The 15916-nt window shown below is 38.4% G+C and overlaps 1 protein-coding gene across 1 annotated transcript in view; it reads left to right on the top strand.

Annotated features, from left to right (window-relative positions):
- LOC103917013 (cytosolic beta-glucosidase-like) overlaps positions 1-13626 on the top strand; it is a 15790-nt gene extending 2164 nt beyond the window's left edge. The window contains 8 exon segments of the mRNA XM_009324111.1: positions 2283-2355; positions 6803-7030; positions 12074-12119; positions 12121-12299; positions 12302-12363; positions 12433-12670; positions 13142-13209; positions 13492-13626. Coding sequence (XP_009322386.1) covers positions 2283-2355; positions 6803-7030; positions 12074-12119; positions 12121-12299; positions 12302-12363; positions 12433-12670; positions 13142-13209; positions 13492-13626 — 1029 coding nt within the window.
- Positions 13627-15916: the final 2290 nt, after the last annotated feature.

Genomic DNA, 15916 nt, shown 5'->3' with positions numbered 1-15916 from the left:
AAATTGTCAGAGTAAGAAGGTGGGTGCATCCTAAGGGCCATGACATGCAGTGGGTCTAATGGAAGTGTAATTGCAAGTCCCGCTACTGCAACAAGGAATGGGTTCATGAGTCCAGAAATACAACCAGAAGTGGGGTCACAAATCTAGAAATTGGGTTGCCAGAAGAGTTTGAGATTAGCTGCCGTAAACTCAGCTTCTCTGAATTTTGAAGCTCTGCATCTTTCAGTATCTGCCTACTTATCTGACATAGCCTGCTATCTCATTACTGTGAATCTGCCTTAACCTCTGAGGCAAATTTTGTTCACTCTTCCCCAGACTGCTTATGGAATATTTTCCTCCCACTCAATCTCTCCTAAAACCCATCTCTGTCTCTGTTGATTCCTGCTAGGGAATCAGCAGTGACACTTTTTAGCCTTGTTTTTATGGTTAAGCATTTTTATAAAACTTTTTATTGGGTTTTTATTGCTACTATCTCCTGTCTGCCCCTCTCCCCCTATTATTGAGTTACATATTTATTATATTTCTTGTGAAATTGAATTGTATGATTTTCTGGGAAAAGATTTAATGTCACTTACATTTTCAAAGGTACCTACCAATAACATTTAATGATGTAAAAAATATGCATTATTACTCTGGTTCATTAATACCTATTAATCATGATTTAAGGTGTCCCTGATGAGTTTTACTGTTAACTGTCCAATGCTTACCTTCTTGCAAATGAAAGCCTGAGGAGGCTGCTTTAACCAGAGAACATTAACTAGTTCATTGCATCAATTTTTGGTCATCTGTATAAAACACGTAAAGGATACGTATGTTTGCCTAGACCATGTGTCAGCATGTGTTTTGGGAACAAGTTGGTATGTTGTGCCTCATTTCCCCCTTTGTTCTTTTGTATTCAAGGGCTTTTACCTTTCCTTTGAAAGACACTTGAGGAAATGCATGCCTGCTGTGAAAGCCTGATTTATTTTGCATTGCATCTGCACTGTCTGGTTCTGCAATGTGCACTTTGGAATTAAATCAGTGTCTCTGCATCTCTACAAAGGATTTTTTTTCCGAAGAAGTTGACTCTATCATTCTGTGCATTTCTGGCAAAAGTATGTGCATTAACTGTATTAGTGGCTTTTTCTGTATATGTCAAGGTTTGCCTTATTTTTGTTATCAAAGAAAATATCACTTATGTGTATAATGCTTTGCAGGAGTAGGTCCTCACTCAGAAAGGTTTCAAAATCAAAAAAGCGCAAGAAAAGTAAACAAGAAGAAAAAATAGTAGTGATCATACGTTATTGCTTAGCAGTCCAAAAAGTGCAGATATGGACCTTGGCAAAAGAAACGTGAATATAGTGTTATAATAAATGGGGGAAAAAACTCCTGTAAGTAAAAAAAAAAAAAAAAAATCACAGTAGTGCCATCTAGTGTGCCAGGTGTTGCAGTTTTCTGGGAAGGGACAGTAAACTACTTTCAGCCCATCCTACTTGTTACAATCATACCCTGACTCGTCCTCCTGCTGCTGCTCCCTTCTCAGCCTGCTGACAGGCGAGCAGTAACGGCACTGACAGAAGGTAGAGGAAGAGACCTGAGGGCTGTTTTGCAGATGCTGATTCTGGCACACATGCCATAAGGTTGTCATTGCTGCTCTAGAAAAAAAGAGCATGCATGGGATTTTAAAGAAGGAGAAAGATAGCTGTTCTGTCTGTACGCCCATACAAATCTTCCTCCTCTACTCATTGGTTTCCACTGCTAAACATGTAATGGCTAAAGCATCCTTTCTTACCTACTGCAGGCCAGTTGTTTTGGTGCTGGGAGAGAAAAAATATAAATTTGATGCCAGAAAAGAAGAGGTGCTGTTGGTTTTGAAGCTTACTGAAAAGGGTGGAAATGACTTTTTGCCTGGTGGCTAAAGGATTTATGTTGCATAGAGGGTCCACAAAGTCCTTTGGCTGGGAGGTGGGAGGTGAGAGGGAAGTGAAGGGGAACAGGGATCTGTTCTGTGTAGTAATGCTTTGTACTAGGTGGAGCCCTTTTACCGTGACCACCCTAGGCTTTTCCACTGCTGCCTTTTCCACTTTCACTGTTAGCTGACTGAACCTCTCTGCTTTAAATCCTGAGATATGCAAAGTGCGTGGCTTGCCCTTCAGTGTGTGAAGCTGCACAGGGTTTATTTTTGTCTTCAGTATCTGCTTGTAACAAGTGGAAGAATGATCGAGCCAGAAACCGTTGTCTGCAAATGAAGCCCGTATCTCCATAGCATCGCATAATGCTGTGTATTCGCCTGTCCTCTGCAGCTGATGCCAGAGGATATTGCTTTTCCAGTTGGATTTGCTTGGGGTGCAGCTACAGCAGCATATCAAATTGAAGGTGTCAATTTTTAGCTGCCAAAGTGTTAAGGAAGTTTTAAGTGAACGAAAAGTCTGGATCCAGGAAGGAGGGTGTTTGATCTTTGCCTCATTACATAGATGCTACATCTGATGCAAATCCCTGGAGCACTTCTGTTTAAACACTTCTGGCCCGAGTAGAAAGAAGAGGGTAAAAGATGTTTCAAATTGCAGAAATAAAGCTAGGTGATGGAAATAGAGGAGAAACCTTTTACTAGCTATTGAGGGGCGGGGGGGGGAAGCAGAAATAAGTAATTTTCCCACTAGTTCTTGAGTATTTCCTTTCTCTAGAGCTAATTTAAGTATATTACTATTGACTATTCCAAAACTGGATGGGAGAACTACGTCATCAGACATTGGTACTCACAGCGGCTCCTCGGTTAGGAATTAATCTCCAAAGAATATGAAAAACAGTGAACTGAGAGGTTAACAGTTGGACTTGTGGAGACCCTCCTTCAGGGACATGTCTCATGTTCCCAACTGAATCGAGGCGCTGATAAAGTGATTTGCCCAGCATGATGTGAAAATATGTGGCAGAATAGGGAATGCAAACTCAGAAGGTACAGGGACACCTACAGCCATAACCCCCCCAACCTTTATCCCTTCATAAATGTGTGTTTAGAGACCTTTAAAATACATATAGGTGTGATTTTCTCATATTATACCCTGCAGCATACAGGCACTTAGCTCCCATTGATTTCAGTACCTAAATAGGAGTTGTAGATCTAAAATTGTCTTTGAGGATGTAGCCTTTAGTTCTTGGTTATTGCTGAAAGTGAGAGTACTTGCCCATGCTTGCTACCTTTTAACGAGCTCAGTTAGCTTGATCTAATAGACTGAACAGCTCGCTGTTCCCGGGGAATCAATATTCTGGGCCAGATTCTAGCTCGAGTCCTGCAATGCGCGTAACTCTGCTAACTAATTTTCAAAATGTGAATTGTGTGTGCAAATAGAATGACATTATAATTTCCTGCCTTTTGAGTGGCTAGATGTGCAACTTTAATGTTCTCTTAATGTATCTTTAATGAGCTTTCCTAAGGCTTCTGAGTGGGAGAAATGTTAAAAAAAAATAATCTATAATGTGGTCTAGACACTACTCAAATGACCCTTTTCCCACAGAAGTAAGAAACTCAACAGGGAATTCCTTCTCCTGAAAGCTTTGGAAGCTGTGCAGCTTCCGACTTAGAGGCAGCATGATTGAAGCAATAGTTCTTGTAGACTCCAAACTCAGTTGCTGCACATATCACAAGATACACAGTGGATGAGGCAAGGGCTGACAGGCTACTTTATTTTTTACTGTCAGCTATGTATTTATGCACAGTGCAACCTTCGCCACTCTGTATATTTCAAAGTGCTAAAAAATCATACCAATTGTACTCTGCATGCTCAAAGTGCAGATTTCAAAGGTTCATGACTCAGTCAAATCAAAATCAATTTGCACCAGAACACTCAAAAGCACTTCTTCTTACTGAGGGCCATTTCTATGCTAAATTTCAACTCTCTTTTTTTTTTAAATGATAGCTCAAACCACCTGCAAAATCACATAAAATTGTTTTATTCAGAATCTTTTTCTTCATACCAGAACTTTGAAACGCTCCCTGTCTTTCCTGCCAATGTTGCCAACATTTGCCGAATTCAAAGGGATCCCGTAACTTCTATTATTTTTTAAAACCACAACAGCAACATTTTCTTCAAAGGCGCCGGAACATTTAGGACTGATAAAACAAGTCACCCTTTGAAAGGTAGACTGGTGCTGTGCTTGCTCTTTTTTTTTTTTTTTTTTTTTTTTTTGAGAGAGAGAGAGGGAAAAGTTGCAAAAAATTCTCGTAATGGTAAAAGTGGTTTTCTTTACTTCTTTCATATGCCAAATAGTTGAACTGCATTAATTCAAACAATATTTCACCTTTTGAGCAGAGACCAGGCCAAGAAAATTTCACTCCAAAAGGTGAAAGCACAACTGAATTAGAAGAAAAGCTAACTTGGAAAAGTACTTGAAAACTTAAATAGTCTGATCAGTAATATTAGTGCTTCACTAGCTTCACTTAAAAGGAAAAACATTCTATCTTACTCCATTGTAATAATTGCAGAGAATGGGGAACACGCATCACGTTTCATGATAATTTATATTAATCATTTGATGATGTGTTATATGATGATTTGGTAGCTAAGTCTCACCTATGTGTTTGAAATGTAAAATCAGTTCCTCATCACCGTTCTTTCCTGGCCCTGAAGTTCGCTAAAACTCAGGGTGTGTCTACACTGTGAAGTGCTGTGTAGCGTGGAGGTTTCTGAGCAAGCTTAGAGGTGCAAGCTCAGTTCACTGAAGCAGAGCAGAGCTCTGTGCAGACTAATTGTGGCTCAGCAGGATACATCAGTGTATGTGGAGCTTTCTGTTGCCTTGGCTAGATTGCTTCCTACACTTTATTTAGCTAGCTCGGATACTCTGCACTGTACAGAGAGGCTCTTCAAACAGCATGAGGAATGCTTGAAAGTGGGTCTGTTTGCCACAGCCCCAGTCAGGGCTTTATAGTGGCTAATGACCACTGGAGTAGTACTGTCATGCTTTGCTGAAAATCAAATGCTTCTACCCCTCCCTCCCACCTCCTTTGCTGGAGGAAGGCAGACAAAAAAGAAATCGTTCAGCATCTGCTCTAGCTGCTGATTCTTAAATGAAGGTGTGTTAGCTGCTCGTTATGGCAGCTTTTGACTTCCCTTCACTCCCACTGTAGTGAAAAATGAGCTATATCATATCGATATGGTGCAGGAAGCCTGCTCTTAAAGGCTTCTAAATTCTAGGTACCACCAAAGAATTACTGTTATTTGTTATTTCCTGCACTCCTCTAAAATGACTATTTATTTCAGCAGGCATATTTGAAATCAGAAGCAGAATATAGAAAACTTCTAGTACTGCATTTTTCCAAGGAGTATACAGACAGAGCAGAAAGTCTGTGATAAAATCTGAGATTAAGAGAAACTCAAACTGTCTGGATCTAAAATTTGACCTACTTTGAAGGTTGTCCCATATAAGAGTTTAATTTACTGACCAACCAAATGTAGATGTATCGGTGTTCGTGTGCTGCGATAAAATTCTGTAAAGAACATGAAATGTGACAATGATCTTTGAAAAGCTAGGTTACAGAAGTGATATTACAAATTTTAGTAATGCTTTAAATTAAGTATCTTCAATATGCTTAACCTTGCATTAAACTTAGATTTAATAAGACAGATGTGTGTTAAGTACTGAATATACTTAAGGGAGCAATCTTGCCTTGGCAGGGGATGGACTCAATGACCTCCTAATAGTTCTCCTCCATCTCTAATTTCTATGATACTAATTGATTATTAAAACACTTTTATTGAGGATTGATATGTAGCTATTATATAGTTATTAATCTTACAACCCAACTGATATTTAATTTATACATGATTTTAACACACAATGTCATTTTAGTTTTTAAAGAGTAACCCTGGAACAGTGTGTTCACTGGGGGTTTGAAACATCTTGCTGGTAAATGAGGTTGGCCGTTTTGGGGTTATTTGGAATTTTATGATAAAATCACACTTTGCAGGGGTGTAAGTTTACAAATCTCTCCACATTAAAAATGAAATGTTTGCCTCAGTTACAGCATTGCTCTGGAAAGACAAAGAAGCTTGTCATGAAGAAAGGTGCATTTATTTGGTTTAAATACTATGTAATGTTAGTATTGTGTAATCTCAAACAACAGTTAAACTTTGAATATTTTAGAGGTAATCTGTCTATCTCAATTTTGGATTGCAAAGAAATTTCCCAAAAATATGAAAGTGAAGACAATGGTGCAGGGATTTTAAGCATTCAAAATTCATTTCTGTGAACGTTTGGCTAAGCAAAAAGCAGAAGTTTTGCAGAGCTGTGTTATTAATTCAGCTTGTATATGCCTAGGGCCATGGCTCATAATGGCATTCCTTTCTTTTTAACAGACTGTCAGGATTTTCAAAGGACATCCAGAAAGCTGTAAGTGCCTATTTGTTGAATGTATTTCTCATACCCTAAAGGCTTTCTTTGATATGGACTGATCTTTTACATTTATGGATGGAAGTTGCATTAGAAAATGGCCTTTGTGAAAACCTGTAATATCTCAAGAGTTGCAAACATCTGATTTTTGGCTAAGGAATTATGAAGAGTGTCAGAACTCTGAATGCTTTTAAAAACAGGATTTTCAAATAATTAGCAGCAAGCAAAAATATGAATAAATGCAAACCCTAATGCAAATACATACTAATGCTTGAAAGTTCCTAGTTACTTTAAATGACATAAGGAGGGGGGAGGGAATACTGCTCATTTTACTCATAGGATTTTGAGGGTTTTGTGCCTACTTTGTGATGAATATTTACATCCAACATATGTCTTTTGATGTCAAAAGTATAACGACCAAGTTTTGTTTTTCAAGCAGAAGGCTGGAATGCAGATGGAAAGGGCCCTAATGTCTGGGACTCATTCACCCATCAGGGAGGAGATCGAGTTTTCAAGAACCAGACTGGTGATGTAGCTTGTGGCAGCTACACTCTGTGGGAGGAAGATTTGAAATGTATCAAACAGCTTGGATTGACTCATTATCGCTTTTCTCTTTCCTGGTCACGTCTGTTACCTGATGGGACGACAGGTTTCATCAACCAGAAAGGCAATTGTTTCTTAAAAATAGAAGGTTGCAGCTTTAATTCAAGGTTATTGCTGCAGTCTGGCATAATTAATCCAGTATGCTATTCTGCAGTGTAGCTTTGAAATTGCAACTTTTTTCAGAGTAATTATGGGATGATTTTTTATAGGTTTGCAACAACTTACTAATTAATATTCCAGATCCCCTTGGATAGCACAATCTTTTGGGATAGGATTAGTATTATGTTTCCTATGTATCTTTTTGCTTACTCCAGTTTTTTTAATTGTAACTCTAAATCATTTTGCTTCATCAGAATGTTTATACTTACAGGGATCCTAGCCATAAGGATATTTTTGGATGGCTTACAATAGACAAGTGTCTTATTTGGCAAATGCATTTAGATAGTTTATCAGTACACTCTGATGTACTGAACTTCACATCAACTATTTTACACTAAGAGGGACATACTTTTCCCAGATATTTTCTTCAGCAAATTAGAGAGGTTTCTTCAGACTCAGTTAGGAACTGTGCTTAGTTCTCTGACAAACAAAAGACAGTCCCTGCTCTGAAGAGAAGAGTTTTCACAATCTCAGCAGACAGTGTAAAAGTGAAAAGGCATACAGCACATAAACAAGCTGGTCAGATTGCTAGAAGTCAGATATAAAATTTGTTACGCTTCTGATTTGTTTAATTCCGTTGGTATGGACTAGGGGAAAGATGAAGGTGACATACTAGGAAAAGATAGAAAATGGCAGCTTTGCCTACAGGACGTAGGGAATGGAAGAAAGAAGAAATAAAGAGAATTGTGAAGAATAAAAGCAACTGAAGCTGAACCAGAAAGGATGGGAGAATCAAAGTAGTTGGTTGAGGTCTCTTATATGCTGGGAGGATAATGTTCTGAGGAGAAAAAAGCAAAGTAGATTTGAATGAAGCTCTGAATCTCAATTCTGTCTCCTACTTTTCTGAATCTCAGTTCTACCAAGAAGACATATATCTTTGTACTTCTGGGGCAGTGTTTGCCTTGGCAATTCTTTTCTTCCACTGGTTTGAAGATTGCAAAGATGGAAGGCATCAAAGGGAAAGGATTTCTTAGAAAATGCTCCTCAGCTTATCCTGGTCTAGGATACCAGGATATGTACTATGAAGATACCAGCAGAAGCAATATTTTTCTGCAGAATTTTGGTCATGTAGAGTTTGGCTGTTCAATAGGCAGCAGCCTGTCCTCTGCATCCTGCAGATTACGGTTTTCACCAGAGAGTGGAAGAGCCTTTGTTTCAAGAATTCAGAAAGGGGGGGGGGCTGGTGAATCTGCTGTAAACAGACCAACCAGCCATTTTCCCCTGCAGAGCATGACTGCAAAAACTGTGCCAACATCCTGGAGAGGCTTGAATGGAAGCCTTTCCTTTGCCACCAAAATTTACAATATGTGGCCCACTTTCACTGGCACAGCTTGCCCTTCCCTAGGAACACTTTTTGTGGCGTGTTGAATTTAAATTTGGCTGAGTCCTTGTGGTTTCTTTCCTGTACTGATATTCCTTCAGCTGGGGCTGCAGGCACTGTACAACTGCACAGAGCTGCCTACTGAACGGGCTTTGTTATTTAGATGTCAGAGTGGGAGATAGCAAGCAGAGATCCTGAATGCACTTGGTAAGGAAAGCTAACATTTTGTCAAAACTCAGCTGTAATTTCAGAAAATGTTCACTTGATCCCCAGTATAAGGAATTGCCTGATTAATATTATGAACTTTACATTTAGCGAAAGGGCATTGGAGGAACTCCAAGTAGGCCGGCTTTCATTAGGCAGGAGTTCACTTCTCTTGTGCAGTGATCTGTTGAAGCAATTGTAACTGCATAGCATGGAAAGGCCATCATCTTCTATATAAACATTTTTACAAAGAGCATGTGAAGAATTAGAAAGCTTAGAGCAATGTCCTTTCAAATAAAATCATTCACACCAACTGATTCACTACCAATTTCACACCCAAGACATAGGACATTTGAAAACCTTTAAAACCATTCTGTTTCTAACTTGGTGGGGGTAGGGCCTTTTAAAGCAGCGATGTTGTAGGTGTATTGTTCCTAAGACGTGTCAGGTTTTAGGTTAAAACTTACACCAAGTTTGTTTTTAAAGTAGTTTTGTACAATTATTTTTACCCTAGAAGGTGCCCTGAGCAGAGCAAGTTAGCTGCTAAACACTAGGTGTCAGTGTGTAGGGAGACAGAAGTAGTAGGCGTGGGGGTATTGAGTCTGGGAGAGTTTGATGTTATGCCTCACTTCAGCATGAAGGTAAGGAATCAGGATGGGGAGAGAAGACGACAGAAAGGAGAAAAGAACAATTCTTCACTTTCCAGGGACAAAATGGTCCTTAATGTCTGTAATCGCAAAATTTTGGTGTGTCTCCACAAAAACCTTATATATACACTTTCTCAGAACTTTTTCTTCTGTATTTCTGCTTCTAGCTGACCCACAGATACAGCCATAGAAACTAAATCAGGCTACTCTGGAAGGTATGAGACAATCTGGAAATTTGACTTGACATTTACATTTTTCAGGGATGCAGTTCTATTTCTCTTCATTTCCTAACACAAACCATAAATCTTTTCCAATATTGGTCTTTAATTGAGATGTAAAAAATGAATGATAGCTGATTGCACTTAAATGTTATAAATTGTACTAAGTAATTTATAATTTGAAGATTAGAATGGGAAATGCTAGTGTCTTCTAGGCAAGCATTACTCTCAATATGGTAGAACAGGATGCTGTACCAGCAAAGGATTTCTTTTTTCCCAGTTTAAGTTTATGTAGTAAACCTTGCAGTCCCACCAGCAAATAGTTAACACACACGCAGTCCCACTGAAGTCAAATAAGTCCCCATTCAAAAGTAACAGTAGCAAACTGTATTTGCTCCTAATTGTGCTTGCAAATTGCAAGAATTTTCTTTTCAAAATTTAAAATTCTGGTATATTCCTTCCTTTTTACATGGGTGCATTCTCAGGAACAGGCACGTATGTCCTCAGAATTTAATGTGTTTTTCTGGTGCTGCATTCAGAAGGAAAAGCAAACTATCTGTGAGATTTATTGTGAATTACTTTGTAAACAAACTTATTGAGTCTTGCTGTGCAAAAGGATGTGTATGCACCTGTTTGTTTACGAGAAGGCACTATCTAAATCTGGGGTTCATAATTGATTGCTGCAGTAAATGTTGTCTATAAAAAAGCCATTCGACGGAAATTCTTACGATCAGTCATCTGAAGTTAGGATAATTTGAAGTCTAATACTGTCCTTTTAAGAAGAAGGTAGTATGGGGTTCTGTGTTGGCATTTTTAAATATCAATACACAGCAAGCTGAACCTGAAAATACCAGGGAAGTTATAGTTCAATATAGTACAGACATATTTACTAATGAACAAGTTTCCTGCTTTGGGTTAAACAAAATCTCTGGTTCAGAAACTGTTAAGAATAATAATCTAAACCATACATAACCTCCTAAGCATACATTTTGTTAACCTTTGCAACTTAGTCTTCCTCCTCCTTTCTGCTGTGTTCTCAACTTCTTTAGACCTTTCTCAGTTCTGGGTTTTAATACAGCAAGGCCTTGGGATAAATGTTTCATAAACACCTATGTCTTTTTAGGATTTGTGGTGGTCTAAGACCCACGAAATTTTTATGAATTTTAGGTTTCTGAGGGTCTTAAACACTTTGGTATATTTAAGCCCAAGTCTCTGAAGCAAAGGCTGAACGATTTCTACATTCCGCCAGCATGATGGAGACCTATTTCTGGCTGGAGCCTCTTAGCTTAACGAGTAATAATTCAAGGCCACTGTTGGCCTTTTCCAATTACCGCACTAAACCAGATAGTTCAAGTAAAAGAGCAAGCTAATTGATACTCTTTGAACCAGAGCTTATGATGTGTTTTGCAATACCTAGTGTTTTGAGAAGGCTTAAAAGCAACATAGTTGTGTTTGGATGTAAGCAAAATTAAAAATGCCTATATAAGAGCTTAAGGTATCCTGAGATTTAAACTTACAGTGACCTCTCAGCAGCATAAAAATAGTCCTTTAGGAAACATATTCGTGTCAGCCACTGCTAAATCTGAACAGAAGGTGAATTCCTTTTAAGCCTCTAGAAATACATCCCCAGTACTGGCCAGCTTTAACAACACATCCAGGAAATTAGTTGATCTCTGTCTTATCAAGGAGGGACAAGAACGGTTGGAAGTCATGAGCTTTTAGAGAGGTGAGCTAATTCCTTCTTGCACTTAGAGGGACTGAGCAGTCTGCAGCAGTGGCAGTGTAAAAGGAAGAGAGATGGTTTCTTGCATAAACTATGGCCAAGCCATTCAAGTTGGTGGCTAAAGACACCAGTACCCTAAACGCCATCTAAAATCTATTACAGTCCAATGAAAAGCCTTAAATGTCATATAGATCTGGTAAGACGCCCCAGCTAGTGAGGGAACCATTGAATTCACACCATTGCAAAATACTGAAGGCATTGACAGTATCTTCTTTGTTTTGATGCTGGCACAGACAGTGATGGAAAACGGAACAGTCTAGAGAAAACAGCTCACCCAGCTAACCAAGTTCAAATCATAAAAGATCAGCTTAGTTACCTTGCTGAGTGTGGCACTAAACTTTTTAAAAGATACAGTTCTCAAGGAGAGAAATGCTTTCATTAGAACAAATCTACCTGTCAGGCTCTCAAGTGTCAGGATTTTTTCAACACGCTTTTGTCTTGTACATGCAGCCAGGCTGCCATTTAGGCATTTAAATGAAAGGATTATATTTTCATGTGACCAGCACCCATCAGAATTATGTTTCTCCTGGGGAGTTGCTGTCCACCGATCTATTTTGAAATTTGCATCCTCATTTCATTTTATGTGCCTGGTTGGAAGATTTTGTGTGCTGAGCATTTTTGCCAACTCTGGGGTGATGTAACAGTAGTCAGCATGCGGTTGAGAGGAAATATTTGCATCTCTTAACAGAGAAAATGTGCAGTGAGGTTTCTTCATGTGTTAAAATGTAATAAAGTTATTAAGTTAACCCTTTTTTGTTTCTTTTAATATTTTCAGGAGTCAATTATTACAGCAAAATCATTAATAACCTGGAAAATGACATCCTGCTTACTGTATCACTTTGGCTTACCTCAGTCCTTAGAAGGTGAAGGTGGCTGGAGATCTGAAAAGATCATTGAGACCTTTGATAGTCATGCAAAATATTACTTCAGAACATTTGGAGACTGAGTGATCACTATTAATGGGCCTTACGTTGTTGCTATAGGTGGTTGTGAAAAAGGTATAGCCCCAGCATTGGTACCAGAGCTTACAAGGCAGTTTATAATGTGATAAAAGCTCATGCTAAAGCCTGACACTGTTGCAATAAGATACTTGGAGAAAACAATGTTGATTTTTGGCTATAGCTCTGAACTCAGACTGGTAGAACCTCTACAAATTCTGTAGCAGACCAAAAAGCAACTAAAGGGTACCTGTCCTTTACCTTAGATGGGTTTGTCAGGACAGTGTTTACTGATAGTGAATATCCAGCCATCATAAAGTCCTGGATTTCTGCAATGCATTCAAAGCAGGGTTACTTATCATCAAGGCTTCTGGAATCCACTAAAGAGGAAAAAATTATGATCATGAGTATTGCTGACTTCTTTGCCCTCAACTGTTAAACTTAAGACCAAGAAAATGCAGACAAGAGGCTAAGTGTTTCAATGGACTGTGAAGCTGAGCAAATAATGGATCCTTCTTGGCCTATTGCAACTGGGAGTTTATGCCTGGCTGTAATACCATGGGATTTGCATTGGCTCCTGTGTTATATCAAGGAATGACCTCAGGCTCACAGGACCATTTTACCACTATTAGCTGGCCAATGAGGGGATCTGAGAATCCAATGAGTAATACTGGCAATTTGGGGTTTTTTGAGGAGCCCATCTGGATGGCATAAGACATTGTACAAGATATAAATAAACAAGTCACCTTGGGATTCTTAATTTAATTTTTGCATGCTGGCTATAAAGAGTAGAAGCCTTAGTATTTTCCTATTGCCTTTGTACTTGATAACTATTTTACAGTTTGAAATGACACACCAGTGTTATATCATCTTTTGAACTCCAGAAATGGTCTTTCTGATGCCAGCAGTAAGGCTTTCCTGGCATGCATCTACTCCTGGCAATGGGACGTGTGGTGACTGCCAGTACCAAGGGGTTAAGGAGCAGTGACAATAAGCAGATGCTAATGCAGGAAAGATATTTTAGTCTTCTCATTAAAATAAGTCATTTCACTGTCTTCATGGATATTTGCACAGTTTTGCTTTTCCATTGTTAGTCATAAAAGGTCAGCTCATGGAAAATTAAGTTAATAGGGTCAATGCAATTTGATGAAAACTAGTTTTAGTTTGTAGCTTAGAAAAGATAGAGGGTAATGCATCTGATTTTATGGGCTTTCTTACATCTGTTCTGAATAAAACTTCTGCTCTCTTGTTCTAGGATACATATAATAACCCTATAATTTACATCACTGACAATGGGCTTTCCCGAAGTGACCCTGCTCTACTTGATGACAGTCAACAATGGGAGTATTTCAGGCTGATTTTACAAGAAATTTTAAAAGGTACCATTTAAAATGATGAAAGATCAATTGTGCAAACTTAATATAATTTTACTTTGTGGTTATTTGCATTCAGCAATGATTCTTGAAGCTAAAACTCATGTAAATTGGAGTAAAATGATGTGATTAGGAAAAAAAAAAATAGCTGAAAGGAAAGCAAGTAGTTTTAATCCAGCTTCCCCCATCCTGGAGTGGAAATAGATGAAAAGGTGCTCCATACATACATTATTTCTAAACTCAGTTTTGTAGGGCCATAGTTCTTCGTTGAGCAAAGCAACAACATTGATCTTCAAAAGTGCTTATCATTCATACTTCTCATTGTGAAGGATGTAGAGTTGAGTGCACCTGAAAACCTGACCATTACATCTCATAATATCCTTACAGAACATGACCTCCCATACACAATAAAGTCCATGTAATAATTCATTCCTGTACAGGGCCATTAAGTCGTTATAGCTTAGCTTCTGCCTTTATGTCAGGATGGCCAAAAGTGTTCAGCACTACTGAAGCTCATTTTTTCCGAAGATGCTTTACCATTAGTTTTGATAGAAACAAAGTTGGTCCAATTTCCAGTCTTCCGGAAATTTGTTCCCCACCTTTCTTCTGTTGGTAGTATTCTCTGAGGTAATTTACAGGGAGTAGATCTTCTCGTTAGGTATCAAGAGAGCTGTGTGTTAAAATGCCAGTTCATTTAGATAATAGCTAGTCTCCCTGTTATATTTGTCCAAAGTTATCACAATCATGAATGTCATATCATAGTTTAATAGTTTTTTGTAGCCATTCTTCCATCTTCGTGCTTCTTTTTTGCTTTTGCTATGTTTATATTCTTTATTTTATCCTTACTTTCATTAAAATGTTCATTTAAAAGCTACCTTTCCATCTACTTCCTTTTCATTTAAAGTTGCAATTTAGACTTGTCATTCATGCCAATTAACTTTTTTTGTTCAAGTAAAAGATGCAAAGGACCATTTTCTGGCACTGAAACCAACAGGTAGGGCCTGCTTCTATCTGAAGCAGGCAGACCATCTTCTAGCTGCCTTTGGAGAGCACTTTCTGTGCTGTGCCATATCTGGCCCCAAGCCATGTCTGGAGAGTAATAGTTGGCATCGGACAGCAGTTGTGTCAAGGAGTAAAAATTAGGGTCCGCGGACTATTGAGGGATGGTGTTTGAGTCAGGCCATTGACCCTATTTTGTTTACTTATAAGGCTGTAGGCAGGATATCTGGAATTGACTTTCTCTGAAGATGTAAAGAAATGAATAAACATTCAATTCTCACTGTTTAATGAATGGGATTCATTTACCAAATCTAGTCATTTTACAATGTACAATGGCTTATCCCGAAGTAAACATTTAGAGTAGGTCTGATGAATCATACCTTAGGCATTCATTGACACAGTTCTCTTCATGCATAGTAAGGAAATGAAGGGGACTAGCTCTGAAGTAGATGCCTATATGGGAGACATCAAAAGTTGGGTAAAATGAAATTGCCATTTGTTCATTCCAACAAAGCTTTTAAACGTGTGTGTTCTGACTGTAATCAGTGCAGCCTTACACAGGTTTAGTTATATATGTTGTTTGACATTAAGCTGGATTGATGTTTATCATTTTATCCAGTAAAAAGCATGGTGCAACACTGGTTGAAACAGGTCTCTGTATGCAAAGATAATATAAATATTAAATCCATCACCTGTAAGGCACTTTATGTAGAAATGCCAGTAGCATTATCCCCATGCAACTTCTCTCCTGCTACTCTGAGTAAACAGTTTGTTAAGACCACTCCCTACGTACTGACCCACGAATGAGCAACCCATTTCAAGTTTTCAGCTCAGATATCCTGCAAAGCAGGATATTCGAAGATGTTCACTTTATTCAACGCTTAAATGCTTAACCATTTATTAAGTGTTATGTGAAGCAGAACACTTTAATTGCTCTGCATATGGTGCCTACTCTACAATAATTCCTTATCTTTTGAGCTAACTTTTGAAATGATTAGTACGGGCTCATTCATGCAATGAGCTCTGGGTCATGACAGGGGCCTGTGTGGATTTTGCTGTGGGATTTGGGCATGCCTACTTACTTTTTTGTCTAACCAAGAAATAAATATGCTTGACTACAAAGGGTAGTATATCTACAGCCTGTTACTGCACTTGTTAATAGAAATATTTTAATATGTTATAACTGGATTGGTAGTATCCTCATTTTATCTTTTTGCATTAAAAACCCTCCTAGCTTTTAGAACATATGCTGGCACTAATTATGTTAATTTTGTCAGCCAAAATTTTAAAAATAATAAGGAACTTCCC

The sequence above is a fragment of the Pygoscelis adeliae genome, unplaced genomic scaffold (assembly GCF_000699105.1).
Source record: "Pygoscelis adeliae isolate BGI_AS28 unplaced genomic scaffold, ASM69910v1 Scaffold24, whole genome shotgun sequence".
In the NCBI taxonomy this organism is placed as follows: domain Eukaryota; kingdom Metazoa; phylum Chordata; class Aves; order Sphenisciformes; family Spheniscidae; genus Pygoscelis; species Pygoscelis adeliae.
The sequence above is the reverse complement of the archived record's forward strand: the minus strand, read 5'-3'. Positions and strand labels throughout refer to the sequence as shown.